The 19,110-nt window shown below is 44.8% G+C and overlaps 1 protein-coding gene across 1 annotated transcript in view; it reads right to left on the bottom strand.

Annotated features, from left to right (window-relative positions):
• MSH3 (mutS homolog 3) overlaps positions 1-19,110 on the bottom strand; it is a 95,639-nt gene that overhangs the window by 33,677 nt on the left and 42,852 nt on the right. The window contains exon 13 of the mRNA XM_059492045.1: positions 8,390-8,522. Within this exon, the coding sequence (XP_059348028.1) occupies positions 8,390-8,522 (133 nt within the window). The remainder of the gene's footprint in view (positions 1-8,389; positions 8,523-19,110) is intronic.

Genomic DNA, 19,110 nt, shown 5'->3' with positions numbered 1-19,110 from the left:
GCACACGGGAAGATTCTCCCACCTCACCCAGGCACCCATGCAGGGCATCCTGCAGAAGGGAGCATCCCACCCTGGGGCCAAGCACACACAGCCCTGCCAGAGCCTCCTGTGTGACACCCACACGGCAGGAGCTGCCTCCCTAAAGCAGCTCCTCACCTGCAGCACCAGCTCTGCAAGAGAGCCTCCTCTCCCCTCCTGAGCCACCTGTGCTGCCTGTGCTGTGGCTCAGCACCTTGCTCTAGGGTTCTGGGTGCTCCCCAGAGCCAGCACAGTTTGTCATCTTCAGATCCTGTTCAGGTGTGGGAAGCCACAAAATCAGACAGTTTGGGAAAGCTGCAAAAGGCCCCAGAGACAGCAGAACTGTGACTGGAGCTAAGCAGCAGCCATGAGATTGGGCAGCAGAAAAATTATTTAAACTGTAGAAAAGCAAGGGCAAATACACAGACAAATACAAATGGTCTGTGTATTAACGCTTGTCTAGAATAACTCCCTAAGCTACAGAAAAGTTTATCTAGCAAGATATTAGGAAGGTTGAAGCTTAATAATGGAGCTGTGTGCGTTGTGTTTGAAGGCTCACAAGCAGGTATTGCATTTGAAATAAGCCAGCATTGTTTAACCAAAAGTACCTGTGCTCGTAGTGGTTGGACAGAACTACTGTCAATATAGAATATACACTGTACAGATATAAATACTGTCAGTGTGCTTTTGCTTTGTGTGATTGGTCACAAAACTCATAAAGTGAGTTGTGACATTGAGTTCTGTGTCTGCTGCCTGGGATGTGAGCTGCTGGCACCTTCCATTGCCGTAGCCATGGGCTGAGAGTGATGCTGGAAAATCAAACAGCTCAAGGCAGTTCCACAACAGCCCTGTGCTGTTTGTGGTCTGTAAATAACCCCCGGCTGGGCAGCGCTATTCAGGAAGGGCTCTTCGGGCAGTCCCAGCCCTGCTGCACACCGCCCATGCCCCCAGGGCAGTGCTGGCCCTGCAGTGCTCCCTGGGTTTGCACTTGCGCTGCCCCTCAGCTGCACAGCACAGGGACACCCAGCCCTGTGAGCACCAGGGCTCCCAAACCTCGCTCCATCCACTCACACTCCCAGGACATTCCAGTCTCAGAAAGTTTGAAAAAGGCTGTCTATAAATAAGTAGGCTGGCATTTCTTCATATTTTACTGATTGGTATAAACATTCCTCCTTTAGCCTTCTGAAATTCTCCCATTAGGCAACAGACAACACTGAAAGAAAACCAGTTTACTTTCCTCACCTGGGGATGCAAGGAAGGCAGTACGATATAAAATATATTTTGTCTGCCATATCTTACTGTTCCAACTTTTTTTTTTTTTTTCTCTTCTACCACAGTAATGTAGAATTTAATTTCTGGACAGGGCTGTATGGTGACCAGCACAACACTGCTCACAGAAGAGGCAGGATACAGTGAATCACTATTTCATAGAATACATCTAAAATTTTATTTTATCATCCTTTGTCTTTCAATTTCTTCCCTAAAGTAAATTTTTCTTTATCATCCTTGCCACACTCAAATGCAAGAACTACGGCAATTGTCTCATTTATGACACTGCAGTTATTCCCAAGGAATGTCTGTACCCAAATGCAGAAACAAGTATTAGTCAAAATGCAATTTAACCACATTTAGGAATTCAGACACTGCACTCTGAATATTTCTGGAGAACCTAAGCTCCTCTATTTCGCAGAACCACAGAGTTCTGTGGGACAAAGGACACCCATTAGGAGGTTTTCCTGCAAATGCTCCAGTTTTTCTGTGTTATTTTCTTTTTCCCTGCTCTCAGGCCTATATATTTGTGTGCTTACCACTAACCCATAATGCAACAATATCATCATGTGAAAGTGTTATCAGACAGCACAATTTTCCTTTCCATTAAATTATTCCAAATATCTCCAGTTGTACTCCTTTGTATTACACTAACTGCAGTGTTTCTTTGCTGTTAACACCCTTCAAACACCTCTAAGTCTTCTGTTCTCCTTTAATCATCAATTTAACAAAAAAATAAAAAGGTCTTTTAGTCTTGCTTCATAAACGATCCATTATTCTTCCTCATGAAAACTTTGGGTCTCCTCTGCACTGGCTGCAATTTATCATCATCTTTCTGATAATCTGGGACTTACTGCCTCTATCTGATAACAAAATTAAACAAAGTAATAAAGGAGTAAATATGTCAACCAACGGTGTTTGAAGTCAAAGCACAGAGGAAAGGCCCAGACCTGTAAACAAATGATAAATCCCAGCTTGGACTCCAAGTCAAATAAAACACTTTCTGCCTGAGTGCATCACCATCCCCATGCACACCCATGAGGATGAGGGATCAAATCCTGCCAGGCTTCTCCAGAGTGTACCCAGGAGGTCCCTGGAGGCAGCAGGGTGATGCACAGGACAGGAGAATGGGCAGTTGTGCACACCCAGAAATGCTTCAGATCCTCAGGGGAGCCATCGGGGTGGGGACTTCAGTTGTTCTTTTTTTAAAGAAGGAAATAAAGGGCCCTGATCAGTGCACACTTGTAGGAGTGTTGGGAAAGGCAGATGTTGGTGAGAACATCTGGCTGAGGTGTCTGCAACAAGGCTGGTGTTTCAGATTGCAATGCAAGATGTTTTCCATTCCCATCTGTACGGCACATTACCTTTGCCAAGTGGGCAGTTTGCCTTATCTCTCTCTTTGAGTGACCACATTCACACCTCCCTCGGGAGGGGACATTGCTGATAACAGACTATTGAATGTCCCTGCATGGCTGATAAGAACTATAACATCCCATTGGGAGATGTGAGCCCAGGGGGAGGAGCCAAGCATTGCTACCCAGATATAATCCAGGGGGAGGAGCCAAGCATTGCTGCCCAGATATAATCCAGGGGGAGGAGCCAAGCATTGCTGCCCAGATATAATCCAGAGGGAGGAGCCAAGCATTGCTACCCAGATATAATCCAGAGGGAGGAGCCAAGCATTGCTACCCAGATATAATCCAGGGGGAGGAGCCAAGCATTGCTACCCAGATATAATCCAGGGGGAGGGGCCAAGCATTGCTGCCCAGATATAATCCAGAGGGAGGGGCCAAGCATTGCTGCCCAGATATAATCCAGAGGGAGGAGCCAAGCATTGCTGCCCAGATATAATCCAGAGGTTTTTGAGACACCAGCACGGCTTTCTCCATGGGATTCCCCAGAGGAACAGCAGCTGTCTCTCCTCCCACTGGATCTTCAGAGGAAGAATACATCCTTCTCTCCAGATCCCCCTGCTCCAACAGAACCACCCCTGGCACTGCAGGAGGGCTGAGCCACATTTCCAATGGGACTGCCACCAACACCCTGAGCCACAGGCTGTCAGGTTGGGTTCTGACTCTGGCAGTGTTGTTCTAGTGTACTGCATTGTTCATTTCATCCTTTTATTTGTTTCCTTTCCCTATTCAAGAACTGTAATTTGCTGCTCCCATATTTTTGCCTGAGAGCCCCCTTAATTTAAAATTTATAGCAATAGGGAGGGGTGGGGAGGGTTTACAGTCTCCATTTCAGGGGAGGCTCCTGCTTTCCTTAGCAGACTCCTGCCTTTCCAAACCAAGACAGCTGGTGAGGCTGCTGAAGCTCAGGCTTCACTAAGAGGAGAAAGCTGCATTTCAAGGTACCTAAAACAACTCTTAAAGTTATGAGGTTTGTCAGAAGATGCTTAGTAAACACTCTCAAGTTCCTCACAGCAACTCTGAAGGCCCACAGGACACTGTAGGAGTCACCCAATGAGTTAAAACCCATTTGATTCTGCAACTACAGACCTTTAGAGAAAGGGAAATTCACCATGCTTTACTGCAAACTGCCTTGTTGAACAGTGTCCCCAAGAATGGGGTGAACACAGCTCTTCTGTGCTTATTCAGTGTCCCTGTTCCCCCTGGGTCCATGCTAGGAGTACTGCAGGACTTTGCATGTAAAATTTAATGTCTCCCCTGCAGAAATCATTCACTAAGCAAACAGACAACTTGGAACAGACACATTAAAATAACTCTGACAATCTGGGCCCCATTGCAGTGGCACTGATTCCATTCAAATCCAAGGTAACCTCACAAACATACACACTGTGTTATAAATTAGAAGCTTTAAAATACAGTAGAAATTGCTTACATGAAGCAGGATTAACTGTCTTGAATTCACAAAAGATTCTCATGAACTGATCCAATGCTATTTTTGAAGCCTGCTTTTGAGAGGACAGCAATGATAGCCATAACTTCTCTGGCACTGGAGAAATAACCTCAGAGTTGACAGTGATGCCAAACAATAGTTTCAACCAGCAGTTTATCAAAATGTCCTGAAAATGCATGCAGGAAAGATCACAGAGATCTAACACCCTCTCAGCAACACTGACAGCAATTCAGCCCTGTTTGCATTACTGAAATTGTTTCCAACAGAGACCCACAGCCAGCAGCCACTAACCACTTTTAACTCCAAGTTAAAAGCATTTGAAATTAAAAAAAATATGGGTGTCTAAATGCACTATACATTTATCACTCCTTTAAATTGTAATTCCCACCTTTATCTCTTTAGCATAGGGAGCAGACTTTGGTTTGGGAGAAATGAGGTATTTAATTTTAAGATTATTAAGTCCCCTTGTTATGACTTTATATTAATCATCTTAACAGGGAAAAGTTTGCTCAAATCAGCATTTAGCACTGCAAACCCAAAAATATCTGTGATGCAGACTCTTTAAATGATTAAAAGTGTAGTATAAGCAAGATGTGCATGATATTGCCATAGTAAGAAAAAGTAAAAATTCAAGGTATGTTTAAGCTGAAGTCATGTCACTGTCATATTTTCTGGAAAATTCCCCTTGCCCAGGATTTCTTCTCCTGGGAAGCTGAGAAGCCTCAGAGAAAAAGAAAAACAATTATCTCATTTGCTTCTCCCGGGTTTGCTGCTTTGGAATGTGTTTGGAGACTGTTTATCCAACGGGTGATTGTTTCACTGGATTCTGCTGAGTTGTTTTAACTTAATGACCAATCACAGTCCAGCTGTGTTGGACTCTGGAGAGTCACAAGTTTTCATTATTATCTTGTTAAGCCTTCTGTAAGTGTCCTTTCTGTATTCTTTAGTATAGTTTAGTATAGCATTCTTTAATATAATATAATACCATAAATAATAAATTAGCCTTCTAAGAACATGGAGTCAGATTCATCATTTCCTTCCTGCCAAGGGGGACCCTGAAAATACCACAGTAAGGTTTGATTATTGCTCTCCCTCCTTAGGTAAACAGCTCCCCTTTAATCTGTTTTGTACATCTAATGGCCAATTGTTATGATAATTCCTTTGGTGACTGTGCTTTAGTCAGAAAAAAATGTTTGTTGAGTGAAGGGTACAAATAAGATAAACACTTATGGGTTGAGCCTGTGTAAATATTTATCTTCTGAAACACAGTGAAAACACAGGCATGAAAACAGCAAGAAACATCAGGTTGGCCCTGCAGGACACATTTCTAAAAGTGCAAATGGCATGTTTACTCTGTACTGCTTGTAAAACCTGCTCAAACATCGGTCACTGACCCTCTTCCGCCACACTCCAAGGCAATAAAAGTCTCCACTTTAACTGAGGCAAAAAAAGGAGGGTCCTGCCATTTGCATCTCCCACTGATGCCAGAAGGAAATGCCTGTGGTGCAAATTGTGCTGGGTGATTTGGTGATTCTCCTCCAAGCACCACCTCTGCCACTAAGGTGATTCTGCACCAGCTGAGACAAAACTCAAGGTTAAAATTCAAAATTCCCTGTCTCTCAGATTCCTCTGCAGTCAGCCTCTGAGTCCTGCCCAGAAGTGCTCACCCATTCCATCTCCAGCCACCCTTCTTTTCCCACAGAGAGGAAAGTGGGGAGTGGAGAGCATTCCTGCCTGGCGAGGTGTCAACTGCTGGACCTGCACAAACTGCGAACACCAACCAGTCCTTGTGGAGCAACTCCTCTCTCCATGGCAACTGCAATATTGCTCTTGCCTCCTTAACCACTCCCTCAGTCCTCTTCCAGGCTGGGACAAAACCACAGCTGAACTGTAACCCCCCAGGCAAGACCTAATTCCCACCATAAAAACACTGTTCTAATTCCAGAGTGGATGTACCTGCGGTAAGGCAGAAACAGTGTATTGGTTGTGGTGGTTTGGAGATTCTGGATTTGGTGGTTTGAGGCAATGGGAACTCGTGAAGGGTCAGGTTAACAATTCCCAGCTTGAATTATGCTATCAGATATTACTTATTAGCAGGCTTTCAAATAAAAAAAAGGAGTAATTGAGACCAGGAGAACAGACAGTAATGTCCTTGACCACAAGAGTTCCCATCAGGATGCTTTGCCTTGCAGACCATTGTTCTGCCTTCATTGCCTTCTGTCTTCTCCAGAGGTTACTGGTGCACGGGCCTGTGCACAACACAATTCCTGCAGTGGCTAACCTGAATGTAAAAAACATTCCAAAGAATGTTTGAAATGACTGAGACACCCCAGCCATCTCTGGACACCTCAGAGTCTCCTTGTACAGCACACCTCCTCAAATAATGACTTCACTGAAGTATAAAGGGCCTGGAGGAGGAAATGCTTGTCACATTCACCTATTTTTCCTGCAGCTGACACTGAACTAACGAGCACATTCCTTCAGTGAAGCCATCAGAGTGTTCCACTCGGAGTCTGGGATCCCTTAATAGAATGCAATGGTACTGAACATCACTTTGAGCATGTGGAACATCTGGAATTAACAGAGCTGGAAAGGGTTCTGTAGTAGGAACTGAAATGGCAGCATTCTCTGGGGGGAAACACAAAAAAATCCACGAAACCCAGTCACTCCATGTTCTTGGATACATATCTGCTTTGCTGGGACCTCTCTTCAGGCTCCACATTCATCAGCTATGCTTCAGAATCAGCTCCCCAGAGTTTGCTTTTGATTCTTTACTGGAAACACACCCTGTCTCTCAGGGACACTGCCATCTCCTCAAAGCCCTACAGGTATTCGGTGCTTCAGGTGCTCTCCAGAGTGCCCTGCACAACCCAGGCCTTTACCAGGGGAAGCAAATCCATCACATTAGAAGTGTGTGCTTAGAGCTTCCCCCATCATTTACCCTTCTTAGGGAGTCAGCTGGAGCATTTCTCCTCTCCTGCAGCTTCTTTCCAACATCTGACTCACTAAACCCATCTTCATGCTGCAGTGGCTGTTGTTCAGACAATCTGCATTGTCACCTCATCCCAAAAACCACACGACAATCCAGGGTCTCTGCATGGCTCCACCTAAAAGTGAGCTAAAAGCTGAAAAAGGCTAGCAGCTCTACAGTAGGGAGGGACATCTGAAGAAAGAAGTACCTACAGAAAATAAAACAAAACCAAACCAAAGCAAAAACCCCACAGGGCAGCAGCAGAGCAGTTCCAGGATATTGTGAAATGCAGATGTATTCCTAGAAACAGTACTGTGTATGAAACCTGAAATGAGTTAAACCATTAAAAAGTGAATTATGTCATTCCTGGGCAGTTGTTTGGACAAAGAAACCCAACAATTTTATCATGTGAATGTGGTACACTCCAGAGGATGGGTAAAGTGGTGCAGACTCCTCTTTGCACAACCTTTGTTATGGCTGGACCTCTGTATCCATTCTCTGAAACACACAAGCCCTTCCAAGAGCCAAACACTGCAGGGCTTGGAAAATTGTATAAAAACTGGGTTTCAGTTTTTCATACACAGGAAAACATTATTCTGTACCATCCAAAAAAATTTCAACTTTGCTCTCATTCTACCCACCTATTCCTTTATTGGAAAAAAACTGTCAAAACCTCTAAGTAGAGCAGTGAAATGAAAGAACATGATGTACTCCACAGGTGCCATTGGCACATTAATGTGCTTCAACTAAGAATTGTCAGCGTCTCATCTCTCATAAGTGACTCTTATTAAAACGTGGACCTGAGGTCCAAACTGGAGAATTTGCAAGCAAACCAACATTCATTTGCAAACAGCTAGCAGCAGCCAAGTGGTTCCACTTGCACGTCTGATTTTAGAGAAGCATACGGAATGCAAAGCTTTGGTTTAAAAGGCAAACAACAGTTCAAGGCAGAAGGGTCTATTGCACCATCCCTCCTCCCTGAATCCAGACACTAAATCATGAGTACTGCACATGTTTGCCTGTTATCATTAGCAGTCCAAAGCATGTGCTTCAGAACCCTACCCAGACATTTCTTCTATCAGCACATTGCTGATCACAAAGCAAGATTTCACCACATCTGATTTTTATAAACCCACGTCCCTTTAATAGGTCAGCCTCAGTCCTGCTAAGTAGAAAACATTTTTAAACAAACATGCAAACCAATGGAAGCACACCAAAACAGAATGATGCTGTTCAGAAAACAATCAATTAGTGTAATGATGGGTGTACCTTCTTGTGGAAAACACTGCAGAGGCCTCTCTCTAAATCTGGCAGCTTACAAAGAAGATTTTGAATCTGACCAAACACGCTGGATTCTGACAGCAGAATTTCAGACACAGCATCAAGCCGGGCATTTATTTCACTGCAAAAGAAGAAGATCAATAATTAAAACTTGTGTTTCTCTGAGGGGAAGGGGGAGGTAGTAAACCTCTTCCTGTGGTTTGTTTTGGGTTGATTTGTTTCAATCTTTGACTAATGCCACATCCTCATGAGTAGCAGAAGAACTGAGGAATGCAGAGAATCTTGGGATTTCACTCCAAATGCAAGCCAGATCCTGGCCATGGGCTCCTTCTGCCCTGTCTGTGCTCACAAGACACAGCTCAGTGCCCAGTTCTGCATGTGTTCCTGGTGGCAGCAGCACTGAACCCCGAGTATTCCACCCCACAGGTACAGACAAGTGCAGGAGGATGGGCTTGGAGCTCACACTGAACCCCACGTACCACACTTCACCCCAGCAGGTTGTAGAACTACAACCTCACCATTTTGCCCCCATGTCTGCTCCTGACCAGTGACTGGTAAATACCTGGATCAGCACTGCATTGTTTTTTTTCTACCTTTTTTCTTTTTTTTTTTTGCTAAAACCTGTAACATTTATCTCCCTATTTCAGGACTGAAGTCACAGTCACATACCTGAAGTGAGGTAACACTTTTTTAATGAGAAGAGGTGATTCCATAGCTCTTGGCAGGCTTCTTACAATCATTTTGTTAAAAGCAAAGGGCAGCAGAAATGGACAATTACCACCAATTTTCACCCAAGTTTTCAGAGAGTTTTCTCCTCTCTATCCTTCCAACATATCCATGGACTGGATATGGAGGTAACTCCATTTCTGCTTTCTATGCAAACAAATTGCCTTCCTGCTGCTTCTTAGGGAGGTACTGAGAGTGGGGGTCCATGGGTGTACCCAAAGCCCACCCACCCAGGCAGTCCAAGGAGAATCAGTGCTTTGATGCACACACTCCACATCCCAGACAAGTGTGTCCAAAAGCAGCCCAGCTCACGTTCCCAGGGACCAGTGAGATGCTCAGAGCTCAGCCAGCACAGAGGGATGCGAACTAAGGATGTAATCCAAACTTAACATTTTTGGAAGATTGCCTGCATGCCCGTATCCTTTACTGCAGAGGTTTCAGGCCAGTTGCCAGTGTGGCTGCTCATAAATAGTGTCCATGAGGAAATCAAAGGAATCAGGCACCTCCAGAGGCTGCAGACGTTACAACAGTCCAGCAGCCAGAGGCCTCTGGCCCTGAAGACAGCTGAATCTCAGAGTCCTTGAAATTTTACTGCGCTTCATGTGAAAGGGGAAATCATGCCTGGGTGTGCACTCAGCTAAACACAAATCTAACAGCACATTTTACAGATCTCCCCCATTCCTGTGGGCAGCCGGGCACCCGGGAAGCGGCTCCCCGTGACAGCAGGGTCACAGGGAGGAACCTGAGCAGGGCAGAGCCACCCTGAGCACACAATGCCACCAAACAGCTGCACTGTGCTGGTGTGGGGTCCCCAGGATGAGAATCTGATTTCATGTTCTCAGAAGGCTGATTTATTATCCTATTCTATTGTATTCTATTCCGTTCCATTCCATTCCTATACTAAAGAAAAAGAGAAAGGATACATCAGATGCTTAACAAGAATGATAATGAAAGCTCATGACTGAGTCAGAGTGTCCAACACAGCTGGCTGTGATTGGTCATTAATTAAAAACAATTCACATGAAACCAATCAAAGATGCATTTGTTGGCAAACAGTGTCCAGACCACACTCCAAAGCAATTAACGATACAATTACAATTAACAGATAATTATTGTTTTCATTCTTTCTGAGGCCTCTCGGCTTCCCAGGAGAAGATGCTGGGCAAAGAGGATTTTCCAGAAAATATCACGGTGACACTGCAGTGATGTTCTGAGGGGTCAGTGTCACCACCCACAATCCCATCTTCATGGAGAATTACTGGTGTGTGCTGTAAGTGAAACCCTGGAACACCTCCCCTCCACATGAGGGAGTACTGAACTAAATTTATACACATATGTATATATGTAAATATGTGTATATATATTAAATTATCCACATATGTACCTTAAAGAAGATAAAAACCTTTATTTTTCATTATTAAAGGCACTGTAAGCAGCAGAACTCTGTTAGTTACTTTAAACAGCGCTATTACTGTGGCCTAACAGCATTATTATGTGGCCAATTGGAAACTGGCAGTAATATGTAAAATAGATGCAGATATTTGAAAAACTCCTCCCTCCAAAGCTTAATCTGCACTTTAATCATCCTCACATATGGCTGTGTTAGTGGAGCTCCAGTAATCTAAAACTAAGCATCCACACGGGTTTTCTGCTTTAATCCCACAAATAAGAAAGGGTCAGGGAAATGGCTTTCAGTACCAAGTGACCCCTTTTTTTCCACCTGTAAAGAAAACACAGTGGGATTCCTATTTCAAAATTCAGAAAGTACAGCTCACAATTGTCTAAAACACCATATACCCATCAGGAAGGAAGGACTGGAACGAGATACCATAAAAACAGATGACGAATTTCAAAGTATGCTTTTAAACGTCAAATATTTAGATATTTAAAATATAAATATTTAAATTAACAAACATTTTATCGAGCGCCAATGTATAAATGTATGCATTGCACCGGCCAGTTGCTAAGCCATCTCAGAAGGAATTTGTTCTACACTGCACAGTTTGGGGCTGCCAACCTCTGAGTGCTCTGGAAAAGAATTCCACTACCAGAAAACCTGGATCTAACATTATGCAAAGAAACCCAACAGCCAGCTGAACTGGCTACTACCTCATGCTGCACTGAGGTGCAATATTAGCCTGTTCTTTCTCATCTGTATAAACCATGTCAGCAATCTGAGCTTTATCCAATTTTCCAAGCAATCTTCTGTGGAATAATGTAACATAATTCAGTTGACTAAAAGCAATACTCTTACTTCTGCCATACCCTCCATCTAAGAATAGCATAATTAATATAATACTAAAATCACTTTTCAGTGTATTTAAACATAACAAAATCTAACTGCAGAATTGTTATTGCAGTCATTTAAAAGAACTACTTGGAAGTGAAATAATGAGATACTCCCCTGCATTATTCTGCTGCCAAATAGTGAACAATACAGAAAATTAGAAAATGCGAAGAAGATGTTTGAATCCTGAACTAAAAATTATTTTGACAAAGCAGAAGGCTGCAGACACGAAAGCACTGCACTGAATTAACATCTGAGCAGCCTAAACAGGATTGCTGGTCTGGTAACAGAGATCTGCTGGTCTCTCCTGCAGCAAAGCAAACCTGACTTTTTTAGATGTGATAATATATCTTTACATTTAAATAAAGTGAAATTGATAATGTAACTGCTGTATAAGAACCAAGGACATTTTCATTAATGTAAGGTATTATTTAAACACAAGGTAAATAAATTTATGGGAAATCTCTTAACCTATGCTAAATGCGCACAGTATGAATTCATTCATCATGCTAAGGACATAATTCAAGAACAGTGTACACAATTAAGATTATCTTATTAAATCCATTCTAGGACACCACTGATGTACAAAACTGTCAGTCACAGAAACTCAGTTCCTTAAAAACCCACAATTAAGGGTATGAAACAGCAAACATTGCTTTCCATGGGCTATGGTATCTAAATCAAAGCCTAACAGCCTCCTAACTGCAGCACTGTAAAGAATGAAAATGTACCATTTAAATTACTCACTTATGTATTATGGGGCTTTTCCTGACCTCCCCTCAGACCATGGCTGACAAAGGAAGACTTTGGATGAGCTGATTAAGTTAAAGACCATGTTAAATGGCACAGAGTGTCCCCTGCTTGAGACCACTCCCTTTCATACAGGCAATTAATGCCACCATAGCCCAGGCAGAATTACCACTGTGCAGTCCGTAAACTCAGGATGTCCTCCTGAGAGGAATGGTGGATTTGCCTTTACAGACAAGCTGTGGGTCTGCTGGTGGATAAAACCAGCACTGGGAGAGAAAGAAACCATGGGAAGGAGTCCATTGATTGATGAATGGAAAAAGAGATTTGCCTTTACAAATAAACTGTAGGTTTGCTGAGAAATTAAATTAGACATTGAAGGATGAAAGACATCTTTTATGAAAATCCTCTTCCTTAGGATTTTTCCCCCTGAGAAGCTGAGGCTTTAGGAACAAAATGTAAACAATGGTTATCTGCTGCTGTGGAATGCAACAGGGGCATCTGTGATTGGTCTCATGTGGTTGTTTCTAATTAATGGCCAATCACAGTCAGCTGGTTTGGAAACGGGGCCCAAGCCACAAACCTTTGTTATGATTCTTACTGATTCTATTCTTAGCTTAGCCAGCCTTCTGATGAAATCCTTTCTTCTCTACTTTTAGCATAGTTTTAATGTAATATATACCATAAAATAATAAATCAGCCTTCTGAAACACGGAGTCAGATCCTGGTCTCTCCCCTCATGCTGGGACCCCTGTGAACACGATCACAGAAGATTATTCACAAAGATTCCTAACTACTAATGAAGATTTGTGCCCTTCTGTGGACCCTCCGTCCTTCCCTTCACCACGAGCCCCTGCCCATCCTGGCTGCTCTGGGATGCCCCCCTTTCCTCTGTCTTTTTGCCTAAGTGCTGGCTGAGCTAGAAACTGGCTCAGTTATGGGATAAATTTGTTAAATTTTGGTGTGACCGCTGGAATTTTACCCATTAGCACCAAGGAAATAGCACAAACAAGGGTAGTTATAAATAGTACAGTGAAATCTAAGTGAAGCCTAAAAAAATTAAGCATCCTTCTGGATCTGTTCTCTTGTTTTTAAGTCATTTACTCCCAAAAGTCCTGATGTCTCCAGAGAGGTCCAAGAGGAGAGGACCACCTCCCTGAATGGATCTCAAATACTGAGCAGCAGTACACAAGCACCCTAAACTTTAGCTTCACATCTGTTAAAAGAACGTCCAAAATATGCAAATGGCAATCAAACACTTTTGTTTATGTTCATACACAACGTATTTCAGCTATTTGTGCCTAAAAAGGGAACAATTACCTACTTTAGCCAACATGAATGAATGCCTGATTGCTCCATTTATAAGGAATTAGACACAGCAAAGGGACCAAAACACAGCTAAGCAAAAATGAATCAATACAACTGATGATGCTGCAATCTTTTTCTTTCCTACAACAATTTTGAGATCTCAGGCATATGCTGTAACCTGCATTTGTGCATTTTATACTGCACTGATTCTATAAAATTGTTATTCTTAGGAGGAAAATTTAGCCCTGCTGTAGGATCAGTGGATTTTATTCATAAATAACTGCTGGGGAAAAAAATATATCTTCTAATCCTGCTCTGGATGAAGATGGTATCAAATGGGAACCAGTTTAACTCCAAAGTAAGATGGGACAAGGTCATTTAGACACTTTGTTTTACTGCCCTTATACTTTATTTATGAGAACAAGGACAAAGTCAAACTTGAAAGACTTTCCTTTAGAATTATACTTTGTGTATAGAAGTATAAATAAAGCAGCACTCAGTACATTCAAAGTGAGAAAATGCAGAGCAAGACATTATTTTATATTACAAAACACATGTCATTGCCTATCCCACTGTAAAGGGACCCTCCTCTTCCCAGTCCTACAGTTTATATCCTCCAAGCAAGTCATGCTGCATTAGTAATGCCAATTTACAGTTCCTCTTCTTCAGGAGGAGACAAGGAACTGTCTGTAGTCCTGAACTCTGCAGTTCTGAATTTGCTACAATGCCAGTCATTCTGAGCTCCTGTGGACAAAGCATATTCAGACTAACAATAATTATCAGTACCATCCTACAAGGCTTTAGTATCACAAAAGCATCATCTTGTCCAGAACTGGAAGAAACAGGGGACAAAGTATGCTGGAATCGCTGGGAAAAAATGGAAATACAGCTCTTGAGAAGTCATTAAAATTTTTGTTTCTCTGAAGCACAAAGCAAAGGTTGACATGTTTTTGGCAACTGTCTAAACAGATACAATTTTCTCCTTTCTTGACAATTTACTCCTTTTCTCCTTTCTTAAACATCAGCTTTAAGTAAAAAAAGATCAGGTGATCTTGGCTACAGATAAATGCAGGCACATCATACGTAACACCAAAAATCCAACAGAGACAAAAGAATATTAAAGAAATACAATCCAGGCACTTGCGGGTCACTCAGTTTGCTTAAACTACTTCAAACACAAAAACACTCAAAAACCCGTGGAGAACACCCAAAGAGAGAGATTGCTGTGAAAACTGGTATGTCCACATCTCACACCCTTCCAGTTTATCTCACACACATCCCTAAGCTTTTTTAATTTTGCACTGGACATCCTTTTAACTCAAAGGAAGCACTTTTGCAGCAGAGGCCAACAGCAGCCAGATTCTCCCCGGCTCCACAGCAAGATCTCTCCCTCTTCTTCCCTGGCACCAGAAATCCCTTCTCTTGTTCAACTCCACCCAGCCTTGACAAGGCTGTGTATTTGATATATCCAAAAACCAGATTTCCAAGAAATTGTGCAAGAATGAGCATCTGAGCAAGGCACAGACACAAATTAATGCCCATCCAGGGAAAGGATGCAGTGTTTACTGGTCTGTTTGAACTGCAGATGGGCAATCCTGACACCTGGGGAAGGAGGGAAAGGCAAAGAAGATTCTGGAAGGGAAGGAGGGAGGCAGTGGGTAACCATGGATAATAACAGGGAAGGACACATTCTGCAGAGGTCAGGTTTCAGATTGGTCATGTTCAGGGCAGTGTCTGTACAGGACAACATCCAAAATAAACAGCACAACAAGAGATTAAAACCAGAGCCAGCTTTGTTCAGCCAGGCCCATGTGAACCTTACATTTGTCCTCCTCATGTAGGCACTGAAGAAGCAGTGACTTTGACATCAGCCTCAAGGGCTCTGAGATCTATTTCCCACTAGGAAAAAAATTATTTGTAACTGTGGCCCTGTGATAATTCACTTGTGGGGAGTTTTGGAAAGAATTTGAGATGGAATCTTTGAATTGTTTATCTTGATGTGGTTTATTTTTCCTATCTTTTACATGGGCAGGAAGGGTGAGTTCAGCTCACATCCTCACCACATGGCTCAGAAGGTCAGAAGACCCTTAGTTACAAGGCCTTTGATATTGTTGTTATCTTATTGTATTTCATATTTCTGGAGTCCCATCTTAAAGTCCATACCTTCTTGCTGGTCCTATTATGCAGCTCCTTTCTGCAGCACAGTTCCTCATGGCTTCCACAGGGGCTCCTCCTGGGCTCTCGACCCAACCCCCTTTTATCCCAGAGCCCTTCATGAGCTACAGCTGCTACCCAACCAAGGATCCCACAGCTGTAGCTCATCCAGAGCAACAGGACCCACCTATCTAATACATAGGACTCTCACTACATATATATATTCACAAGGACTCCTTTATAACAATACATATATTCAGGCCCCTACACTTTGAAGGATTTCTTAAACCAATAAAACACTGCAAACAAGGATATTTATGTTTTTGACCCGATTCTTAAATATTTTGTCTTATGGACCCATACTACAGTGCACATTTTCTTAGCCAAGGTGCACTGTAGGTTTGCGTGCCATTAACATTAACTCATGTTAATGGCACACAAACCTACAGTGCTGCATCCTAACTTCTTGTTTACCTCTGTAAGTACTTTTATTTTTTCTATATCTTAAACTCTAAAACTCTAAACTTTCCTTTACTTAGCTCAGTGAGTCTCTGCTTTAAACTATAAATCCTCATTCTCACTTCCAGCACCTGAGTTTGGGAGCCTTTCCCAAGGTCTCAGATCAAATCCTGGGTTTAATTCTAAGCTTTGGCTGACAGGCCCAGGGTTCTGAGAGCTCCCTGCATTTCAGCTTCCAGCACTGCACACAACCCTGGATGCTGAGAGCTGTCCTGAGCCCCCTGGCTGCTCTGGCCCTTTTCCTGCTGGAACCCCTTTGCCTGAGTGGGGACAGCAGCTTTCCCTCACCCACAGATGCTCCAGGCCATCAGCCCCTTCTCTTCCACCTACAGACACCAGGTGAGAAAGGCACTCGATGGAACTGGGATTTCAGAGGTAAGATAACACTTCTATAACCCACAAATACCTAACTTCTGCAGAAAAACAACCTTCCTCGTTCCTCCTGAAAAGCTCAGTTGCTAGAGACTGATACGCTTTTATCTCATTATCTTTGTGTACCCAGGTGAGTAACTGAGGACATTACACACCTCCTGGTTAAACTTTTTTCTGCCATTCCTTTTTTTCCAAATGTACACATCTTGTCTCTACATCACTGGTGATTTAGAGAGTATCTTCAAGTTAGCCCAAATGAGTCTGTACACATTCCATCTTTATTCATCTTAATGTATGGTTTCTTCACAGGAAATTTAGTCATCATCCCAAGTGATTTTCAACTCTAAGGCATAAAGCAGTAATTACACCCTCTCACTTCTTGATACACCTACTCACTGACTGGAAAAGATGCAGTACAGGAGCCTTACTTCCTCTGAGAATGTCACTCCAGGAGGCACAGGTGAATTGCAATTATGGAATGTTCTCTGAGTGCATTTGTGTGCATTACTGGGAACAATATTGCCAGATGCCTGATGCACTAACTATGTAAAATTACAACTTGAGAGTCAGAAAAGGAGAAGCACACAGAGCAAAACAGCTTTTTTAGCCTCAAGTAGTACTGAGCACCACCATCACCTCCAGCCACGGCAGCCTGAAAATGCCAAGCACAAGGAGGAAGAAAAGAGGGGTGAGAAGAGGAAACAAAACCACAAACCTGTGGGGCTGGTTCTGCACTGAGACAAGGGAGAACTTAAACTAAATATATTGGTTAACCAAGAGGGTCTGGAGTGCTGGGGAAGCAGTTTGTGCCTGCTGTGCTCCATTTCCCTGCGGAGGGGCGGCTGAGCTGCTGCGGTCACTGGCTGCGGTCACTGGCTGCGGTCACTCGGCGCGGTCACTGGCTGCGGTCACTGGCTGCGGTCACTGGCTGCGGTCACTCGGCGCGGTCACTCGGCGCGGTCACTCGCTGCGGTCACTCGCTGCGGTCACTCGTTGTGGTCACTCGCTGCGGTCACTCGCTGCGGTCACTGGCTGCGGTCACTGGCTGCGGTCACTGGCTGCGGTCACTCGCTGCGGTCACTCGCTGCGGTCACTCGCTGCGGTCACTGGCTGCGGTCACTCGCTGCGGTCACTGGCTGCGGTCACTCGCTGCGGTCACTGGCTGCGGTCACTGGCTGCGGTCACTCGCTGCGGTCACTGGCTGCGGTCACTCGCTGCGGTCACTGGCTGCGGTCACTCGCTGCGGTCACTGGCTGCGGTCACTCGGCGCGGTCACTCGCTGTGGTCACTCGCTGCGGTCACTGGCTGCGGTCACTCGCTGCGGTCACTCGCTGCGGTCACTGGCTGCGGTCACTCGCTGCGGTCACTGGCTGCGGTCACTCGGCGCGGTCACTCGCTGCGGTCACTCGCTGTGGTCACTCGCTGCGGTCACTGGCTGCGGTCACTCACTGCGGTCACTCGCTGTGGTCACTCGCTGCGGTCACTGGCTGCGGTCACTCGGCGCGGTCACTCGGCGCGGTCACTCGCTGCGGTCACTCACTGCGGTCACTCACTGTGGTCACTCGCTGCGGTCACTGGCTGCGGTCACTCGGCGCGGTCACTCGCTGCGGTCACTCGCTGCGGTCACTGGCTGCGGTCACTCGCTGCGGTCACTGGCTGCGGTCACTGGCTGCGGTCACTCGCTGCGGTCACTGGCTGCGGTCACTCGCTGCGGTCACTGGCTGCGGTCACTCGCTGCGGTCACTGGCTGCGGTCACTCGGCGCGGTCACTCGCTGTGGTCACTCGCTGCGGTCACTGGCTGCGGTCACTGGCTGCGGTCACTCGCTGCGGTCACTGGCTGCGGTCACTCGCTGCGGTCACTGGCTGCGGTCACTCGGCGCGGTCACTCGCTGCGGTCACTCGCTGTGGTCACTCGCTGCGGTCACTGGCTGCGGTCACTCACTGCGGTCACTCGCTGTGGTCACTCGCTGCGGTCACTGGCTGCGGTCACTCGGCGCGGTCACTCGGCGCGGTCACTGGCTGCGGTCACTCACTGTGGTCACTCACTGTGGTCACTCGCTGCGGTCACTGGCTGCGGTCACTCGGCGCGGTCACTCGCTGCGGTCACTCGCTGCGGTCACTCGCTGCGGTCACTCGCTGCGGCCAGCTCGGGAGGAGCCCAGCCAGCTCCTGCCCAGGGCCATCCTCAGTGCTCTGGCTCCCTCCACTGACAGCTGCACACACACACCCGGCACGGCTCCAGGGCAGGGAGGGAAACAAACTCATGTATTTGCATTTGTCCCTGCAATTCCACCTAAATGCTTTCCATGACACAGTGCCCTGCTTAACTCCCATGCTGCTTAGGATGGATACATCAAAAGCCTTTGCAAGTGGGAAACATACATGAAAGCTATTATCAGAAGAATTAAAAATTAAAAAAAAAAAGGGCCACTGAAATTAACTTATTAGAAAGGGGCTAATAAGAAAATTAGGAATGATGCTGCAGAAGTACAGCATCTAGTACTTTAACATACTAGATTTGGTCAAGGAAAAAAAAATGCTTCTCAAGAAACAGTTGTAAATTACCAGCAAGAGCAAGATGCTAAAACAATGGTA

This window comes from Ammospiza nelsoni, chromosome Z (assembly GCF_027579445.1).
Source record: "Ammospiza nelsoni isolate bAmmNel1 chromosome Z, bAmmNel1.pri, whole genome shotgun sequence".
NCBI classification, from domain to species: domain Eukaryota; kingdom Metazoa; phylum Chordata; class Aves; order Passeriformes; family Passerellidae; genus Ammospiza; species Ammospiza nelsoni.
This window is presented reverse-complemented; position numbering and strand designations above follow the sequence as displayed.